Below are 21,197 nucleotides of genomic sequence, written 5' to 3'. Positions count from 1 at the left end.
TGCTTGTGTAGTTGCTCTTGTAATTAGTTAGCTTGTGTAGCTCACTAGTTACCTTCTTGCTTGTGTAGCATAGAAGTAGCTCCCTTGCGTGACTAATTTGGTTTGTGAAACCTTGTTAGTCACATTGCTTAGTTTGTGTAGCAAAGTATTTGCGATATCTAATTTGGCATTGGTTGCCTTGTTATTGAGCATTGTTAGTGAGCATTGGGTGGCTTTGTGCTTTTGCTTGTTAGCATGTGTAGGAGCTCCCTTGTTGCTTGAAGTACTAGTGGCATAGGTTTGTGTGACCTTGCTTCTAGAATTGGTTAGGTGAGCTCTAGCTAGCTCAGCACCCTTGTTGCTTAATTAGTATCTTTGGAAGGTGCTAGATAACATAGATAGAGGGGTGTAGTCTTGGCTAGACCGATAGTTTTAATTCCACACTTATTTCGATTAGCCGATGCGATTAAGTTTTAGAAAGGACTATTCACCCCCCTCTAGTCTGCCATCTCGACCCTACAACCCTCTTATCTCCTCTCCTTTATTTCCCACCCACTCACTTGTGCAGGGAGCGCACCATGGTTATGTTTACCCCCATAGCATGAACTATCTGTGTATCCCATCCACACCGCCTCCGCTCCCGGTGTGTCATGCCCCCTCCGTTCACCTATATAAGATGCCCTTGGTCCTTGCTCTTCTTCTTCATCCCCATTCCCCTCGCATTCGGAGTAGAGTTATGAAATTCAATCGACATTGTGAAGCTAGGTTCGTTAGTCTGAGGTGATGGTGTAACCAGAGGAGAAGAAAGGATCCGGTTCATCGAAGAAGTTCAAGTTCCCTTTGGTTAGTTCGATCTTAGGGTTCACGATGTTTGACTTCTCAGTCGACTATTTTTGGATATGTTGGTTATACACCATGTTCTGGATCATCATTATCTTGTTGTTTCTCCATTGCCCTCGTTTATCTCGACTTCTGGATTAAGTCTCGGTTGTACCCGGTTGCTCTTAACCATGTATCCCTAGATCCCCGTGTGGTTTAGCATTCAAAGTCATGTAATCTTTCGTGTAATCCATGATCTATGAAATGTAATCGCATTTCCTCTCTTCTAGTTCTTGCTTCGAATCTCGGAACAAGATTGTTTTTAAGGGGGGTTGGTTGTAACACCCCTAGTGTTATGAGCTCGTTCAGCACCGCGATTTAGGCCTAAGTCAAATTTTCGAAACGAGTTTCTCAGAATTTTTGGATTTAAATATACTTGATGTGATAAGTGAATCCGGTGACCTAGTTTTATGGACTCGAATAAATGCCCAAGTTAAATTACTCAGTGCGTAAAGATATTTAGGAATGTCAAACGACGATGCTAGCGAATGGTTTGTTCTATTAGATTAAGCATGAAAAGCAATTTTTTAAAATAAAATAAAATCCATTAATAAATAGAACGATATATATATGTACTCACGGGTTTATTTTGTTCAGCACATAATAGACGAGTAATAGCGCAGTAGCTTCATTTACTTTTCCTAGCACGACGTTCAGCGTACTCGCCTTGCTTTGCAATTATGCACCGTCTCGTCTTCCGTCGTGGCTCTGCACCCCAGCGCGTCGTTTTGTCCGCGTCACTGTCCTTCACTCCCATGCCATCTCTGTCGCGCAGGGGCGTCTGTAAATGAGCATGTGGTACTGCCTTCCCTGGCCACATCGTGTCCTGTCACTTCCCTGTGTGTGCTAGCATGCCGCTACCAGCCATGCTATGTCGTGCCACCCTGTCTCTCCCTTGTCGCGTTTATGTTGATGATGGCGCGTACACGGTCCAGTCCGCTCTCCCTCCCTCTGCCTGACTCATGCCGACGTCGCCGTGCCGTGCCAACCGCCCCCATCGCCGATCCCTTTTTCCCCACCTCGCGCGCGCGCGTGCTCCGCGGCCGCATCGGACTGGCTGCTCCTTCACCGCTCCTTCCGTGCCTCACTGCCGCCTAGGCGCCCCACGAGAGCATGCAAGCCCGCAGCGCCACCCTCCCTGCTCCTTCATGACTCCACAGCGCGCCCATGCCATGCCCGAGCACTGCAGGCTACCACCTCCATCGGCCCATGCCCTCCTGATCACGTACGCGCGCCACCGCTGCGCCATCACCCACGCACATGAGCTGCCTCCGCCTTCCAATTTTGCACAGCTCGGGCAATCCCAATCCAATTCCTTGCACCTGCAGCTCACTTGGGAAGCTAGCTAGACGCCCAACCCGCATCGAGAACTAGAGGTGCACTGTTGCCGGCCAATTTGGCATTTCCATCACCACCGGTTAGCTCACCGCCGGAGCAGGGCGCAATTGGGGTAAGGCCCTAATCATCGGTAGTGGTTCGATTGTTGGCACCGGTAGTCTTGATTTGACCCCCTCTATCGGGTGCTCACCTTCCTTCGGCTAGGGTCCTCACCGGGGATGTGGTGACATGGCCATGTTCGCCTTGGAGCGTCGCTGCCCTGGTCGCTCCTGCGTGGCCAGGCCGGCTCGACCGCCCTTCGCTCCAACCGTCTCTTCAACAGGATCCGCGGTGAGCCCCCGATGCTATCTCGCGACCTCCACCTTTCCTAGAGAGCGTAGGTCCACCGGAGTGCGCGCGCCATTGCCGCCATCCATGTCTGCAAAGTGGGCAGACATGCTCCTACATGCCGCCGCCCTTGCCATGGGCCGTTGTGGTCCTACGTGGCCGCGCGGACCCCGTGCTGGCACTGCACCGCTCGCGGCTAGCGTCCTACCGCCATCGAGCATCTTCCGACCGGGTTTGGCTACCGGTCGCAAGCCCGGTGCCGTGCTCTGTTCCTGGGGAGGTTGGGTACCTTGGAAATGCGAAGATGAGTAGCTTCGGGGCCCTAAATGCAAAATGTGCGATTGCAATAAATAGTGTCAACAGTCATAATGAGAATTTGAAAGACAACGAGGTCTCATTTGCAAAATATATGTCCCGCGCTGGGCCTCCCCTCCTGGGCCGGCCTGTTTCTGCGTGTGGACCAGTGGCCCACCCATGCTGGATGGGATTCACGGCTTGACTGGGCCGCTCGCGCCCCGCTACGCGTTGGGCCACGCTCGTCCACGCATGGGCCGGCCAGCTCGCACTGGGCGGCGGTCCGTTTGCCGCCTGGCCAGCGCGTGCGTCTGGGGCCGTGTCGCGCTGCCGGCCTTGGTTAGTTTGCGCCTAGGGCGGTTGGGTGTCACTTCCGACCTGGTACCGCCGTTCTCCACTGGGCCAATTTGGGCTGCTAGTTCCTTCAGTTTTCTAAAATGATTAACTAAATTAGTTTTGGGAATGGACTTGTGAAATCAATATAAATTTGTGTAGTTATCTAAAAATTGTAAAACTAATTTTGTTAGTCTCCTAAAATCATGATCTACCTGTTAGTATATTTTGTTCACATAGCTTGATAATATTCTTGGAAGCTATATAATTAATTTAAGGTACTTAATATTGTTAAAAGGAAAACTTGTAGGAATCTCCGTGGTAAATTGGTAATAGTGTTGGATCTGAAATTTCTACAGTAGGTTCCTAGCAATATTAGGTACTCAGTGTAATTATTGTAGCTCCAGGATAATTAGTTTGCTAGATAGATAATGATGTCCTATGTCAAATAAAGATTAAATTGATAGAACGGAATAAAAACAACTTGGGTTTGTATAACTAAAACAATTGTTGGAAAGTAACACCTTATTCGACAACATGGATACGTAGACCAGCGTTAGAGCTATGTCGTTAGCCTGTGAGACATAATCGGATTTCTAAGCATTTTGGCTGTCGTCGATTATTTACATCTATGCATTTGCATCAATGCATATCATATAGGTATGATGATGGCTCAACGGATCAATTGAAGGATGATTGGGACTCCAAAGATGGTGTAATGGTATTCCCTCTAGGAGATGATGTAATGGGCTTTCTATTCAGTTGATGGTGGATGATCTGAAGATACAGATACTAACTTTTTAATATATCTTACCTAGGCAAGCCCCGGTGCATAACCCCTACTTTCTGAAGTTTAAATTATATTTGTGCATTAAGTTTTAAGGAGTTGATTGAAACCCACTTGCATATATATATATCTTTATCCTATGAGTCTTACTAGCATGACAGGATCATGTAGAATGCTATGCTATAGGACTCCGGTAGCAGTCGAGTGATTGGCTGTCACTCGCGAGATATAGGGAAATATATTACTGTATTATTATCACTTGGAAAATATAAATGGTGGAAATGATAAATGGTGACCAGGCAGGGATATGGTTTAGGTATTGGTGGGTGTAAGAGATTGTGTCACCGCGGACGCAGGGCATAGCTTGGTTACACTGCTTTCCTTATCTGTGTCGGTTAAGGACCGACCGTTGCAATGGACGCTAGGCAAGTCGCAGATTTATTATCCTGAGCACATACTTGTGTATGGGCGCTCGGAAGACTTGTTGCTCTCTTATCGTGAATCCGGCTCTTTCTGGACCGACTATCTTGGCGGTTTTTGGATTAGGAGGTCCTTGCACCGCACTGAGTCCAGGACTTAGGGGCAGAGGCTAGGAGTCCCAGTTTGGACGGGAACCTGGACACCCAGGATAGGAGGGTGATGGGTTGGTTCTGCTTGTGCCCGAGGTACAAGCAGGTCGTGTGTTTTTGTGGTACCTAGCTAGGGACATTGATTCGTGAATCACCACCGAGTCGGTATGACTTGTCTTACCTCTAGCACCGTAGTAAGAACTGAAAGATGAAAGATGGAGAAAAGGAATTCTGATTGCTTACCACCTGCTTAAAAGTAGTACAGGTGCTTACATAGAATGGTTGGTAACGAACTAATGCACTACTAATAAAAATCGAATATAAGGACGCACTTTTAGTAATGCTTCCTGCAGATGCAATAAATCCACAAGCCAGATAGCCTTGCATATCCATGGAGTCTTTTCTTTCCTCCTATCGGGTAAGTCTTGCTGAGTACAATTGAGTACTTAGGGTTTTATTCCCCCTGTTGCAGGTGTCAGGCGGATGCTAGAGCTGACTCTTGTGTGTAGACTCCTCCTGGTAGGCTCATCGATGATTCCTTTACGCCACGATCGTAGTTTTTATTTATAACTCTCACTAAATGTTTTCTAGATATAAGTTTTTATAATCGGTTGTCATTGTTTATATATCAATGCTTCATCATGTCATGAATAAATATTTATTTCCGCTGTAATTCCGATCACATGTTTATATTACGCTATTAAATTAAATTATCCATAACTCTGATAATATGATTACATTCCGCTGTTATACTAATAAATATTATACTATGATGTGGTATTAAAAGTGATGTAAGAAATTATTAAGAATGCTGTAAGCTTTATTCTCTCATTTGTGATCCTGATAGAAAAATGTGGATTTTTGGGTTCTCCCTTGGGGTGTGCCCGATGAAACCAAGTAATTCAATGTTCTTATTCGAGTGCTTAGTGTCTAATGGAAGACAAGCACTTCTAGGAGGCATTAGATTAGGTGGTTCTGCCACAGCTATCCACTTCCTTGATCTGGTACTTTATTTACATCAATGGCCATGGTTGAAGATGAAATGGATTACAAGCTTAGGAGTTTGGGTCATTTGGAGCATTAAGAGCATTTGAAGCCTTTTTGTAGCATGGCCCCCATGTATCAGCAAATACATGCGCAACATGGCTAGCATCGCATTTAGTTCATGATGTATGTACATTTCCAATGAGAACTTCACTAATGCTAGGTAAATGCAAGCTTCTGACATAAGTTACAGGGCACATATGCGTGAAAGGCCTAGGCTCCTAAAACTCACAGTGTTGCCTGCAAGTTTTGTGATTCCTACACTTGGCCTAGAAAGATACGTTGCTTTTTATTCATTTCATATGCCTAGCGCAAAATTAACATGGAAACATACATAATCTTGAACGATGGAGTGGCTTCCTTGCTACAATGCATTATCCATTTGATGCCTCTGGCTTTTCTCAAATGAAGTCGTAGCGCCCTTTGCAAGCCTCTCTGATAGGTTGCAAAGCTACTAATTTCTTACATGGGAGAGCCTTGATTGGTGATTTTTTTGTTTTGCTTGAGCAAGAGAGCTAAATTAGCTTACCTACCTCATCAAGGATTTGCTTATTGCGGTTGGCTAGCTTTCCTAGCAAAGCAAATTTAGGGTATGTTTGGCTTTCTCCACCTCACCTAACCTCGCTCAGTTAGAATACGATAATACCCTGTTTGGATGTAGATATTGGAGCCTAGAATTGGAAATTGGAATTAAGTTTCCTGAATTTTGCTGTTTGGATGTCCTTGGTATTGATATTTGGAATTGGAACTCCAATACCTTGGTATTGGACTATAACCAAAACTGGCCTCTCCCAATACAAAGCCTCACCCCTCTGTATTGAGTGGAATTGGGGACCCCGACGTCTCCCTAGCCGCTCTCCCGACCTCGATGCCACCGGCCGCCCTCGAGCCAAGCACCGCCCTCCACTCCTTGGCCCCGACACCTCCCTCACAGCTCTCCTGACCCTGACCCCAACACCACCGGCCGCCCCCGAGCCAAGCCCCGACGACTCCCTCTTCGCTCGCGCCGTCCCAACCTCCGCCGATTTCCATCACGTAAGCAGTCTGCATGCGAGCCCCGTCGCCCCCATCGTGAGTCATCGCAACCCTCTCCGTGCGGAGCTCGTCCGTGCATGGGCTCCTTCTTCCCCATCTCTGGAGGTCCGGCTGTTGTGGTCTCCTTCCCCAGCTCCGGCCACCTCTTCTTCCCTAGTTTCGGCAGCTCCTTCCCCAACTCCGACCACCTCTTCTTCCCCAGCTCCGGCAGCTCCTTCCCCGCCGTCGAGCTCCCTCCTCAGATCCACTATGACCTATGGCGAGGCAACTCCTCAACGTCGACGTCGAGCTCCCTTCTCCTCCATCACCGCTGCTCCCCCATCGAGTTTCATTTTCCCGTCGCGGTGGTCCTTCCTCAGATCCACCGACGATGGGAGGTGGAGCGACTTGAGGGCTGGGTTGCAGGTGCGGTGGAGAAGCCATGTGCATTTGCCAATTCCATCAAATGACATCCAAACATGAATCAGTATTTGCCACGTTACAAAATTCCAACTAGCAATATCATATGCATCCAAACAACAGTATTGGTTTTGCAACTCATTTTCAATACTACTCTGATTTGGTATTACAACCCAATTCAATTCCAGCAGCTCAATATCTACATCCAAATGGAGCCTAAGGGATAACAATTTGGTTGGTAGACAAGCTTACATAGAGTTTATGCTGGCAAGAAAAATCCTTGTTATCATAAGAGAGCCAATCAGGCTCACCCATGCTGGTAAGTTAACCTTGATCTTGTTGGCTAGGCTTGGCAAAGCTTACTTGGGAACCAAACTGACCTTAGCTACTAAACATATTTCCTCCATCTGGTGTTTAAATTCAGGGGCTAAAATTTAGGAGTGTCACATTGGGTGTTACATGGGGTTGTCACATGGGAGTGTTTGGATAGTAATAATAAAATAAATTACAGACGTCCTCAGTAATCCGCGAGACGAATTTATTAAGCTTAATTAATCCATCATTAGCATATGTACGGTAGCACCACGTTGTCAAATCGTGGACTAATTAGGCTTAAAAAATTCATCTCGCGAAGTAGTCACAATCTGTGCAATTAGTTATTTTTTAGTCTATATTTAATACTCTATGCATGTGTCCAAGCATACGTGTGATAGGGACTAAACTTTAGGGGAGGAACTAAACGAGGCCTAAAATAATGTAATTCTTCTTTTTTGATAAGTCAATTAATATCACTTTTGATCAAATTTATAAAAACAATAATATTTAGGTTGTGTAATAAGTACTATTAGAATAATAATGAAATCTATTTTCATAATAAACCCATGTGGACCTGAGGACATTTGACTTATTCTAAAGCTTCGATTATAAGGGCTTGTTTAGTTGGCGAAATTTTTGGTGAAATGGTACCGTAGCACTTTTGTTGTTATTTGACAATTAGTGTCCAATCATAGTCTAATTAGGCTTAAAAGATTCGTCTCGTGAATTTCGTCTAAACTGTGTAATTAGTTTTATTTTTTATTTATATTTAATGCTTCATGCATGCGTCCAAAGATTTAATGTGATGGAGAATCTTGAAATTTTTTGGGAACTAAACGCTACCTAAGTAGCCGTGCGTGGTATTGTTTTTAGAATCAACAGCCTGTTCGGGAGGCCGTAAACGATTGTGGATTATTTACTGCTGGCTGGTTTGGTGTGAGAGAAAAACACTGTTCCTAACTGAAAATTTACGATCGTTTACGAGCAAGCGAACAGGCTGCAAGATACTATGAGCACGTTTGAAATGGGCCATTGGCAGCCAGGCAAAGCCCCAAACAGTCCAACACCACGCACGGCGGCTGGCAGGGGCGGATCGCGATCCGTGGCAGCGCTGCAGGAGGCATCCCCGCCGTCAAATCCACCCTGATCCAAGGGCTCCCATATCGCCGACCCCCACGCGAGCGCTGGCGCCGCGGTCGCGCTCCCCGGATCCCTCCAACCCCCCGAATTTTTGCCCAAAACCTCAAAGAAATTTCAAGCCGCGCGCCAATTCTCGAAATCCCACCGCTACTTAAACGCACCCAACCCCCCGCCGAATCACCACTCCAGGCAGCACACCAAAATCTCCCAAAACTCTCTTGTTTCCGAGCCCAAATCACCCACTCCCACCCCGAATGGCCCGCACGAAGCAGACGGCGCGCAAGTCCACCGGCGGCAAGGCGCCGAGGAAGCAGCTGGCGACGAAGGCGGCGCGGAAGTCGGCCCCGGCGACCGGCGGCGTGAAGAAGCCGCACCGCTTCCGCCCGGGCACCGTCGCGCTGCGCGAGATCCGCAAGTACCAGAAGAGCACGGAGCTGCTCATCCGCAAGCTGCCCTTCCAGCGCCTGGTCCGCGAGATCGCGCAGGACTTCAAGACGGACCTCCGCTTCCAGTCCTCCGCCGTCGCCGCGCTGCAGGAGGCCGCCGAGGCCTACCTCGTCGGGCTCTTCGAGGACACCAACCTCTGCGCCATCCACGGCAAGCGCGTCACCATCATGCCCAAGGACATCCAGCTCGCCCGCCGCATCCGCGGGGAGCGCGCTTAGGCGTTTGCGTTTCGCTCGCCACGCGTGATTGCCACTACTGTAGGTGTTCAGTATATCTATTCTCGTCATGTTCTAGGTCTGCGTTTAGGATCTGTTCTCGTCAAAAGTTTGTAGTTTCGTCCTGTGTGGTAACGCTATCAATGAACTATGCCTATCTGTTTCAGAGTAATGCACTGATCTATGCTTCTCTTCGCGATGTGGTTGCTGATGATGGTGCCTGCTTTCTGAATGCATGCTTGGAATGTGCCTTGGTAAATTGTGGCAGGTGGTTACTTTTTGCTTGCAATGGTTTCTTACTTTTGTAAGATTCAATTCCTAGTAAACTGTTGATTAACAAGGTGGATCTATCATCATTAGCCCTTAGAAAATGTTGAGAACAAATTGAAACTTACTGTATTTGCAGCCTTTGCAGTAAGATGTGATGTCCTAAGACATCAGTGCTGCTATCTTCTGTTATGATATCATGGTTTAAACAACACTGTATGTCTGACTAGATGATGCCTAAGGGCTACATAGCTTCGAAAGATCGAAAGGTGGATACGAATAGGAGCCGCTGATCACTGCATAGGCTATCTTGTTATTTGCAGCTTGAGTGGCATGTATCCCATCCCAGCTGACAGTTTTGCGGGTCTCCACAAGGCCCTGCCATTGCAGTTTTGCCATTCACTACCTTGCTGTTTCTGCAGTGAACATCCTGATTGAAATTGTATGTTCCACCCCCGTATCCACAGCAAGCTCTAGTCCTGTACTCCCTCCATCCCACCTAGAATAGATGACGTTATGGGATAGGTACAGATCAAATTTTCTCAACTTTAACTAGATTTATAGAAAATACGTGTAACATTTATATCTCCAAATAAGTTTATTATGAAAGTATATTCAACGATCTATCTAATGATAGTAATTATGTATTATAATTATTAATATTCTTTTATATATAATTGGTCAAAGTTTAAAAAAGCTGACTTCTCGGGAAGTGAGAATGCCTTCTATTTTGGGACAGAGGGAGTACTTCGGCCCTGAGATGAATACCAGATCATTCAATTTTTCTATCAGATGTAAATGTGAACCAAATTCGCAGTGACAAATATTTAGAAGAGCTTACCGTGAGCCATTGGGTGTTGGAACAGCTCAAGCGTTACGGTATGCTTGTCGACATACACGTCCTGCAGCTTCTTTCTGACCTCGGCTAAGCTGCTGTTCAGTAACTCGTTGTAGTATGTCGCTCCACTATTGTAGCTTTTCATGTATCCAAATTCATCCAGGTCGTTGCTGTCATGAGGAAGCTCCGTGAGGAATGCTGGGTAGCATCCTACGGGCGCCATGTTGAACACCATGAAGTTGCGAGCTCCGATGTTATACAAGTCCTGTCAGACAAAATATGCATGAACAATGGAATCAACTGAATCTCCTCTTTTCTTTTGATCATTTCAGTAATTCAACTTGAAGTACAAGATGATTCTACTACACTACTTACCTGTATTGTCCAGGAGATCTGGGCCTTGTTTAGATTGAGAAAAATTTCAACCCGATGAATAGTAGCACTTTCGTCTTATTTGGTAAATATTGTCCAATCGTGGACCAACTAAGTTCAAAAGATTCATCTCGTGATTTCCAACTAAACTGTGCAATTAGTTTTTTTTTTTACCTACATTTAATGCTCCATGCAAGTGGCTAAAAATTGATGTGATGGAGAGAGAGTGAAAAAACTTGGAATTTTGGGGTAATCTAAACAAGGCCCTGGTTGACAATTGAAGGTACATTTCGCTTGACGCTTTCGACGCTGAGGGATCCAAGGTTTGAGGTAAAATCATTCTGTCCGATGTCAGTGTTAAATACATTTAGGATCTCTAGCAGTAGATCTAGGGTTCGTTTCTTTGAATACGGAATGAACAGAGGGGAAAAATAGGAGAGATAAAGGGAGAGGTGTTGGTGTTGAACCTGAGTCCTCGGAGTGAGTCGTGGATGAACTGGAGCCGGCCATCTCAGGTTCGTTGATGGAGGAAGCACACGGGCAGCGACGGTCGGTGAGGAGAGGCGACGCAGTGGAGACCGACGGCGTAGCAGTGGCGACGGCGAAGTCAGTGGAGCTTCCCGTCGCTGGCTGCGCGCCCTCTCAGATCGGTCTAGGGTTTGTCGGTGGGGTTTGCGGTTCACGGTGAACCTCGTACCTCGAGCCGCCGGCCTCCACCTCTATATATAGCGCAGTGCGATGGGGGCCCACCAACCATGTAGGGTTGGGCGCCCCCGATCAGGGCGCGTGACCAAGGCCCAATAGGCCGTTGGGCTTACTGGCTGGGAGATCAATCTAACATTTCCCCCTTAATCTCACTATTACTTTTATCTTTAAACTTTAAAGTTCAATCCTTTTATCCTTACTCATTTCTTCACAGATAATGCATAGAGCATGTTTCATCGTCACGGTCAATCGCCGATAGATTCAACAGCTACAATGCACGTCTCTGATCTGAAATAGTTACTTTAACTTTTGGACCCTTTATAGTCCAGGAATCATATGCTTTCCCTTAAACCCATGCCGGCTACATGTTCTCTGAACACGTTGGGTGGTAAGCCTTTTGTAAGCGGATCCGCGAGCATCTTTTCGGTACTTATATGCTCAAGACTTATCATTTGATCCCGGACTTTATCCTTCACAACATAATACTTTATGTCAATGTGTTTGGCAGCACTACTTGACCTATTGTTGTGAGCATACTGTACTGCTGGATTATTATCACAGTATAACTTCAGTGGTCTATTGATGTCGTCAACCACCTTCAAACCGGATATGAACTTTTTTAGCCAGTTCACCTGCCCCGTTGCCTCATAACACGCTACAAACTCGACATACATTGTGGACGATGTAGTGACGGTTTGCTTTGAGCTTTTCCATGAAATAGCTCCCCCTACGAGAGTGAACACATATCTAGACGTGGATTTTCTATTATCTCCCGCATAATCAGAATCTGAATATCCCACTATATGGAGTGAATCAGATCTTCTATACGTCATCATGAGGCCTTTCGTTCCTTGCAAATAACGCAAGGCTTTCTTTACCAATTTTCAGTGTTCTATTCCAGGATTGCTCTAGAATCTACCAAGTAACCCGGTAACAAATGTCAAGTCAGGGCGCGTACACACTTGAGCATATTGCAAGCTTCCTACAGCTGAAGCATATGGAACCACTTTCATTTGATCGATCTCATATTGGTTTCTGGGGCATTGAAAATCCCCATATCTGTCGCCCTTGACTATAGGAGCAGGTGAGGGACTACATTTATGCATACTAAATTTCTTTAAGACTTTTTCTATGTATGCCTTTTGTGACAGTCCTAATACCCCTTTTCTTCTATCTCGGTGAATCTCGATCCCTAGAACGAACGAAGCTTCACCAAGATCTTTCATATCAAATTTTGAGGACAAAAACTTCTTTGTCTCCAGTAGTAGACTGACATCACTACTAGAAAGTAAGATATCATCCACATACAGGACAAGGAAGATAAACTTTCCATTCTTAAACTTTGCGTAGACACAATTGTCCTCAACATCATCTTTAAACCTAAAATTCTTTATTGTCTGATCAAACTTCAAGTACCATTGTCTTGAAGCTTGTTTTAATCCATAAATGGATTTCTTTAGGCGGCATCCCAAACGTTCTTTTCCTTCTATGATAAAACCTTTCGGTTGTGCCATGTAAACATTTTTCTCTAATTCTCCGTTGAGAAATGCCGTCTTTACATCCATCTGATGTAATTCTAAATCGTAATGTGCCACTAATGCCATTATGATTCTAATGAAATCCTTACATGAGACTGGAGAAAAGGTCTTATTGTAATCAATCCCTTCTCTTTGTGTATAACCTTTTGCCACAAGTCGAGCTTTATATCTCTCTATATTCCCTTGAGAGTCAAGTTTTGTTTTGTAGACCCATTTACAGCCTACTGTTTTGGCTCCTTTAGGAATTATCTCCAAATCCCAAACTTTATTTACATTCATTGATCTCATTTCATCTTCTATGGCCTCAAGCCACTTTGATGAATGATCACTTTTCATGGCTTCTTCAAATGAGGTGGGATCATCCTCCATTTGAAATTCTTCAGTGTTGTACACTTCATAATCAGCAGGAATAGCTGATTTTCTAACTCTTTGAGACCTTCTAGGGGCCTCCTCATTTGTCACATTTTCTATTTGAGACTGTTGTTGCTCCCCCTCATGTGTGGCAATAGGTTCTATAGGATCCTGAGACACAGGTTCCTCATCATCATTCATTATTGCCACAGGCGGGATAACAACAGGTGCTGGCACCACCGTGTCTTGTACTGCTGGTGCAGCAACGGCAGGTAGTGAGAAAAATGGCTCATGAATGATCGGAGTGGGTGTATACACCTGCTTCTCTTCAAGGTCAATTTCTCGAGCTACCATGCCCCCCTAACCATTTTATCCTCTAGGAAGACAACGTGTCTCGTTTCCACAAACTTTGTATGTCTGTTAGGACAGTAGAAACGAAAACCTTTTGACTTTTCTGGGTAGCCAATGAAATGGCAACTCACTGTTTTGGGATCTAGCTTCCCAATGTTTGGGTTAAAAACTTTAGCCTCAGCAGGGCTCCCCCACACACGCAAGTGGTTAAGTGAGGGTACTCTTCCTGTCCACAACTCATACGGTGTTTTGGACACCGACTTACTTGGTACTCTATTGAGAATATGAATGGCGGTTTTTAACGCCTCCATCCATAGACTCATCGGTAAAGTGGAATAACTTATCATACTACGCACCATATCCATCAGGGTACGGTTACGCCTTTCAGCTACTCCATTCTGCTGAGGTTCGCTCGGTGTTGAATACTGGGCGACTATACCATTCTCCTATAAGAACCTTGCAAAAGGTCTAGGAACTTGTCCATATGGGGTATGCCGACCGTAGGACTCTCCCCCACGGTCAGACCTGACTATCTTAATCTTTAAATCATGCTGATTTTCAACTTCTGCTTTAAATATTTTGAATTTATCCAACGCTTCTGTTCTTTCTTTAATTGGATAAATATAGCCAAAACGAGAGTAATCGTCTGTGAATGTTATGAATGAATCATAACCATCCACACTTTTCACAGGAAAAGGACCACATATGTCTGTGTGAATAATCTGTAGAATTCCTGCGCTTCGTTTGGCATCTTTCTTAATTTTCTTTACACACTTTCCTTTTATGCAATCTCTACATTGTTCTAAATCTGAGAGCTCTAATGGAGGAAGAATATCATTCTTAACTAGTCTTTCTATTCCCCCCCTCGAAATATGGCCTAAACGACAGTGCCATAATTTCGACAACGCATCGTGAGCTCTCTTTCGTTTTCTGTTTGCAGTGTTCGATGAGGATACATTCTCATTCACATCACATACGGAATTCACATTTTCACGAAGTGATAACAAATAAAGCTCGTCTTATCGGAAGGCAAGACCAATACATCTATTATTAAACAATATCTAACATTTGCCATTTCCAAAATAGCAATCATAACCATCATGGTCCAACTTTGATACACTAATCAAGTTTCTTTACAAAGAAGGTACATAAAGAACATCTCTAAGAAAAAGTATGAAGCCATCAGCAAGCTCTAGCGGAAGATCGCCAACGGCCTCAACATCTACTTGTATTCCATTTGCGACTTTAATGAAACTTTCGCTTCTTTGCAAAGTTCTCATCGAACGGAATCCCTGTAATGAATTAGCAACATGAATAGTTGCACCTGAATCAATCCACCAAGTAGATTTTAAAAACTTTACATACAAGGATTCATTTACGAACGTAATAATGTTCTCACCTTTATTTTTCATAATCATCTTTAGGAAATCTGGACAATTCTTCTTATAATGTCCCGTCTTCTTATAGTAGAGACACTGTTCTTTATCCACTGGGAATTGCTTGTTCTGAAACTGTGAAAGGTCCTTGTTTGGTTTTGGTAATTGAGTGACAACCTAGGTGGACTAATTGTGTTTATGTGAGATACACAGGTGATTAGTCCATAGGTACATGTGTGTGAGCAACATATGCCATAGAAGTGAAAATGGCTTAGAGATGTTGCAAAGCTCACACATGTGATGATGAAGAAGCTTATTGCACATGAGACATGACATTGAGTCATGTGATCAAGGTGGAGAAGATCAAGACAAGACTTGGCTTGATGGATTGGTTGCAAGCGTGAAGGGTAAGTCAAAGGCTTTGGAGTGATGGACCGCGTCGCGGTGAAGCTTGAGCAAGACTTGGCGCCGATGGACGATAGCAACGGTGAAGAGCAAGTAGAGTCAAGATCGATGAACCAATATGATCATGTGATGATATGAAGTGGATCATATCATTGTTGATCGTGTTGGTGCATGTGTTGCATCGACATTGAAGGAGATGGAATGGAATGCGCAAGGCAAAGGTATAACCTAGGGCATTTCATTTCACCGGTCATAGGTGTGTAGAGAAGTTTATGACCGGGTTTAGGATAGATGGCCGTACTATCAAGAGGGGCAAACTTGTTTGCATATCGGTCATTTAGTGCCACTTGAGTGATCTAACTTTGCATTGTCGCTAGGATCGAGTAGCGTGGCAAGTTGAGTGGCTAACATCCTTTGGGAAATGATTGTGAAAATGCTAACACACATACACATGGTGGTGTACACTTGGTGGTGTTGGCACATTTACAAAGGAGGTGGTGTTTGCTGGGGTGAGAAGCTCGGCGGGATTCGGCGCTTTCGGGAAAATGGAATGCCTATTTTCTATTACGCCGGATGCAAATTCTTGGTGGTTTGCACATTGGTGCAAGGGTGAAAAAGTTAGTAGTGAAAATGAGCTGATCGCGAAGATGCTGGCGTCGGTCAACTGATCGGACGCTGGATCTGAATGCACCGGACGCTGGCAGGCTGCGTCCGGTCAGGATGACGTACGATGACGCAGAAGCTGGAGTGTGACCGGACGCTGGCTGCGTCCGATCAAGTGTGACCGGACGCGTCCGGTCGAGGTCGGTACCTTACTGGAAACGACCGGACGCTGGGGATTCAGCGTCCGGTCAGTTGAAAGCTGCTGCGTTCGGTCAAGTCAAGTGACCGTTGGAACCGGGACATGTGGCCGTCTGTGGACGACCGGACGCTGAGGTCCAGCGTCCGGTCAACACGACCGGAGCGTCCGGTCGGCCCGATCGTTGCCCAGTGAAGGGGTAACGGCTAGTTTAGCCCTTGGGGCTATAAATAGAAGTGGCCTTCGGCCATGGCTGGTGCTGAGCACCTCAAGGGACTTAGTGTCCATGCTTGTGAGTGCTTGGGAGCCCTTCATCACACATATACTTGATAGTGATCATTCGATTGTGTGAGTGAGCGATTCTAGTGCGATTGCATCGTAAGGTTGCATCGAGTGGCACTAGGTGATCGGGTTGCAAGCCGATGGTGCTTGTTACTCTTGGAGGTTGCCACCTCCTAGACGGCTTGGTGGTGGTCTCCGTCGAAGCGCGCAAGAAGCTTGTGCGGCGCTCCGGAGAAGTGCTTGTGAGGGACACTTGTGCTTGCCCCGCGGGAGTCGTGAAGAGCAACATTAGTAAAGCGTGTCATTGAGCTACCCTCACTCAAGGGGTAGGTTCTTGCGGCGCCCGACATGCGGGCTTGGCGGGTGATGCCAATTAGCCGCCGAACCACCAAGTGTGCGGTCGACACAACGGGGACTAGCGTGTTGGCAAACACGTGAACCTCGGGAGAAAAATCATTGTGTCAACCTTGTTCTTCCCGTTGGTTTGCATCTCCATTACACAAGCTTGCGTTTACTTTCATATACATTAAGCTTGTGTTGTTGCTTTTGTAATTAGTTAGCTTGTGTAGCTTGCTAGTTACCTTCATGCTTGTGTAGCATAGAAGTAGCTCCCTTGCGTGGCTAATTTGGTTTTAGTAACCTTGTTAGTCACATTGCTTAGTTTGTGTAGCTAAGTATTTGTGCTCTCTAATTAGGCATTGGTTGCCTTGTTATTGAGCATTGCTAGTGAGCATCGTTAGCTTTGTGCTTTTGCTTACTAGCATGTGTAGGAGCTCTCTTGTTGCTTAAAATACTAGTGGCATATGTTTGTGTAACCTTGCTCTTAGAATTGTTTAGGAGAGCTCTAACTAGCCCGACACCTTTGTTGCATAATTGTTATCTTTGCAAGGTGCTAGTGAACATATATAGTGGGGTATAGTCTTGGCTAGACCGTTAGTTTTAATTCCGCATTTGTATCGGTTAGCCGACGCGATTAATTTTAGAAAAGACTATTCACCCCCCCTCTAGTCCGCCATCTCAACCCTTCAAACTGTTGCATGTGACCCTTTCCAGATGACTTGGAGGAAGAGCTGTTATTATAGTTCTTTTTCTTATCTTTTAGGTAGTTGACAGTACCACCCTGTGAAACTTTTATTCTTTCCTCCTCCTGCACATACATGGCTATGAGCTTCTCTAAATCTTATTTTTCAGGCTGTATGTTGTAATTAACAATAAAGGTGTCAAATTCTTTGGGCAAAGAAGCAAAAATCAAATGAATAAAAAACTCATCCTTGAGTGTCAAATCCATTGGTTTGAGCTTAGATGCCAGATTGCTCATTTTCAGTATGTGCTCTCTAATGCCACTGCCGCCACCAGAGTACCTTTCTGTAACCAGCTGCTTGATCAGCTGGGTTGCATATGTCTTTGAAGAGCTAGTAAACTGACTCTTTATTCTTTCTAGGTACTCTGTGACCGTGTCACAGTCTGGAATTGAGCCCACTATTGTATGCTCAATTGTATTCTTTATCACAGCCAAACATTTCTTATTGGTTGTGACTCACTTTCTATTTTCAAGGTCAAAAGACATCTTTACGGGAGCAAAGTCCCGCTCTCTGTTCTGCCATGCAGCATTAGTCTCATCTGTCTCCCTCACCGATGCCACAGGTTCTCTGGGACACGGTGTGGTGACAACCCAGTCCACCTCAGCGAGGATGAAAGCCAGGTCTATCTTTTTCTTCCATTCAATATAGTTATCACCTTTTAGAGTGGGGATCTCTTTGATACAACTCATTAAGTTGTATCCTCCTGAAAACACAATTCAAATAGTGTGAGAACACAAATAATAACAACAACAATTGCATGCCTTAGTTTAACGTTGGTCAAAATTAAAACATACAATTATTTTATACATTAAATCTACATCACCGTTGGGCAGAAATAGAAATAATGCATAACAAAAAAACCACAATAACATCAATATTATAATATTGCTATTAATCAACGTTGGTCAGAATAATAACAATATTATAATAACTGTAAAAATTATCTATGTTTCAAAATTAAATTCTCCCGTTGGTTCGAATTTAATAATGAAAGCAACAATTTTTTAAGTACGCAGCGGAAACTTTAATAAATCTTTTAATAATATTTTCCAGAAACTGTTAGAATATTATACAGTTCTCCGAACAAAATTATCGTTGGACAAAATTGCCAGAGATTTACATCAAATTCTATTCAAAACCTCATCAAATATGAAGCAAACAGTTTCTGGAAAAATAAATAAACAAAATCACGAGCTATACTGTGTATATGCCATTTCGGCCCAGCAACGCACGCGCGGCCCAGCTCGCGGAGCCCAACGCGCGCGCCCCAAGCGGCCCAGCCGCATGGCCTTTTTTTTCTGCCAGTCCTTTTCTGTTGGCCCAACAGCCAAAACGGCCCAGCCCACATCATTCGCGCGATGCCCGGCCGCACCCAGGCCGCAACCTGGGCCTGGGCCGGCAAAGCTGATCGACGCGCGCGCCCGCCTGGGCCGCATCGCCGGCCCGATTGATCGCCACCGTTCATCGCGATCCGACGGTCGTCCGTCGATTTCGCAGGGATAAAAACCGCGTCGGTCGGCACCCACCCGAAAAACCCTAGCCACATTTCTCTGCCTCCCCTTCTCTCTCATTCGACCAGCGCCGCTCGTCTAACAGCCGCAGCAGCAGCCGTCCGCGGTGGCCAAGGAAGAAGAAGAGGAGGGGCTCCGCCCAGCGCCCTCTCGCCGGCGTGCGTGCTCGCCCTAGGCTGAGCACGCCGCCGTCGAGGGGCCGCATGGTGGTGCCCTGTTGCCATGACCGCGGCGGATCTCGGCTCTGTCCCGCGCGCAGAGGCGGCGCGGTCCCATTCCCGCACCATGGCGGTGACGACGGCGGGGAGAGGACCCTGGTAGGATCCCTTCCCCTCCATCCTTTCTCTGTTCATGCTAGGGTTAGGGTTTTGATTTGATTTTGGATTCTTTTCCGATTTGAAATCAGTTCTCTTTCTTTCCTTTTCCCGAGCTCTCTAGAGTTAGGGTTAGGTTTTCTTCATCCGAACCTTCATCTTTTCTCAGATTCGAAGGGATCGAGGTTAGGGGGTTCAACCGAACCCTATGTCGGCCGAAGCCCCTAATGACCGTCCCCTTTCTGTTAGGGTTATGGTTTCTCTTTCTTGACAAAATCAGACCAACTTCTTTGGATTTCTTTCGATTGTTTTTTCTGATCTAGATCCACGTACTAGATAGACTAGCTCTGATGCCATTGTTAAATACATTTAGGATCTCTAGCAGTAGATCTAGGGTTCGTTTCTTTGAATACGGGATGAACAGAGGGGAAAAATAGGAGAGATAAAGAGAGAGGTGTTGGTGTTGAACCTGAGCCCTCGGAGGGAGTCGCGGATGAACTGGAGCCGGCCATCTCAGGTTCGTTGATGGAGGCAGCACACGGGCAACGACGGTCGGTGAGGAGAGGCGACGCAGTGGAGACCGACGGCGTAGCAGTGGCGACGGCGAAGTCAGTGGAGCTTCCCGTCGCTGGCTGCACGCCCTCTCAGATCGGTCTAGGGTTTATCGGTGGGGTTTGCGGCTCACGGTGAACCTCGTACCTCGAGCCGCCGGCCCCCCACCTCTATATATAGCGCAGTGCGACGGGGGCCCACCAACCATGTAGGGTTGGATGCCCCCAATCAGGGCGCGTGACCAAGGCCCAATAGACCGTTGGGCTTATTGGCTGGGAGATCAATCTAACAGTCAGTTGTATACAGAGCGTTGCCGAAGACATCCGGACGAGGGAGTTGGCCTGCAAAGCAACCAAGCATCTCTGAACCTTCCTGTCTGAACTCTGAAGTTCAGAGCATTTTTCTAGTAGTCTTCATCTCTTCAGAGGCTTGACTGAAAGAGACAGGGTTCAGTACTGTGGTGGCATACCGTTGTTGCCGTTGGAGGCGAGCACTCTGTTCCTGAACTCTTTCATCTGGTTGAGCTGGATGCCGAGGGAGAAGGGGCTGGTCCCGGTGACGAACACCGACGTGTTGGGCAGCAGCACCGTGGACGCCAGCGTCGCGAAGTTGGCGCCGTGCCGGTAGTCCGACCCGATGGACTGCAGGTACGGGCTCAGCAGCGGCAGCCCCATCGCTTGCGCTGTTGGTCGGACAAACACCAACTTTTTTTCAGATTTTTTTTTTCAGAAACAGAAGCGATGGATATGAAGCACGCGATGCGTGTACGCAAGAGCCGTACGTGCCTATGAGGTCGATGACGAGGCGGCCGTCGGAGGCGCGGCCGGCCGGCCTGCCGAAGTATGTCATGCCGAACGGGCCCTGCTGCGCCGGGAAGGCGGCCCAGAAGCCGCCAGTGTCGGAGTTGGAGTCGCCGAAGTTGAAGACGGCAGGGAACTTGCAGCGCCCGATCCCGGCCCTCGCCGCCGGGGAGGCGCAGCACAGCGCCGTCGCCACGAGGAGCAGCGGCCATATGGTCCTCATCGTGCACCGACAACCAATGTGCATGCGCCGATGCGGCGGTGCGTGCCGATGTGTAGTGTAGAGAACGGTGGCGACATGGCACGTTTATAGGCGGCACAGTTCCTGCTGTTGAGCTGGAAATTTGTCTCCTCCGTAGTAATAAAAACTATCTTCGGGATTGCTAGCGTTGAGCTGGAGCTTGGCTGCACGTCTGCACGGGGAAGGAGAGGACGGCCGCCGCCGCGACGCCATGACAAAGCGGCAGTGCCGTCACTAGAGATACTGGTGTGAACTGTGAAGTGGAGTCCAGCGACCGACAGATGTTTTGGACATTTGTTGGACACTTGGATC

At 46.5% G+C, this 21,197-nt stretch overlaps 1 protein-coding gene and 1 pseudogene across 1 annotated transcript; one reads left to right on the top strand and one right to left on the bottom strand.

The window, feature by feature from the left end:
• The first annotated feature begins 8,592 nt into the window (after window positions 1-8,592).
• LOC136519631 (histone H3.2-like) lies at window positions 8,593-9,273 on the top strand. Its single transcript, XM_066513020.1, has one exon. The coding sequence runs from the start codon at window positions 8,694-8,696 to the stop codon at window positions 9,102-9,104; it is 411 nt and encodes a 136-aa protein (XP_066369117.1). The 5' UTR covers window positions 8,593-8,693; the 3' UTR covers window positions 9,105-9,273.
• A 49-nt stretch (window positions 9,274-9,322) lies between these two features.
• On the bottom strand, window positions 9,323-21,168 carry LOC136519609 (GDSL esterase/lipase At4g01130-like; annotated as a pseudogene).
• Between the last annotated feature and the right edge of the window lie 29 nt (window positions 21,169-21,197).

This window comes from Miscanthus floridulus, chromosome 18 (genome assembly GCF_019320115.1).
Source record: "Miscanthus floridulus cultivar M001 chromosome 18, ASM1932011v1, whole genome shotgun sequence".
Taxonomy (NCBI): Eukaryota; Viridiplantae; Streptophyta; class Magnoliopsida; order Poales; family Poaceae; genus Miscanthus; species Miscanthus floridulus.
Note: the sequence above shows the minus strand (reverse complement) of the source record. Positions and strands in the feature narration are given on the sequence as shown.

What these genes read in the sequence shown, in the direction of transcription:
- LOC136519631 (XM_066513020.1), top strand. Translation starts at nt 8,694, where the DNA reads ATGGCCCGCACGAAGCAGACGGCGCGCAAGTCCACCGGCGGCAAGGCG.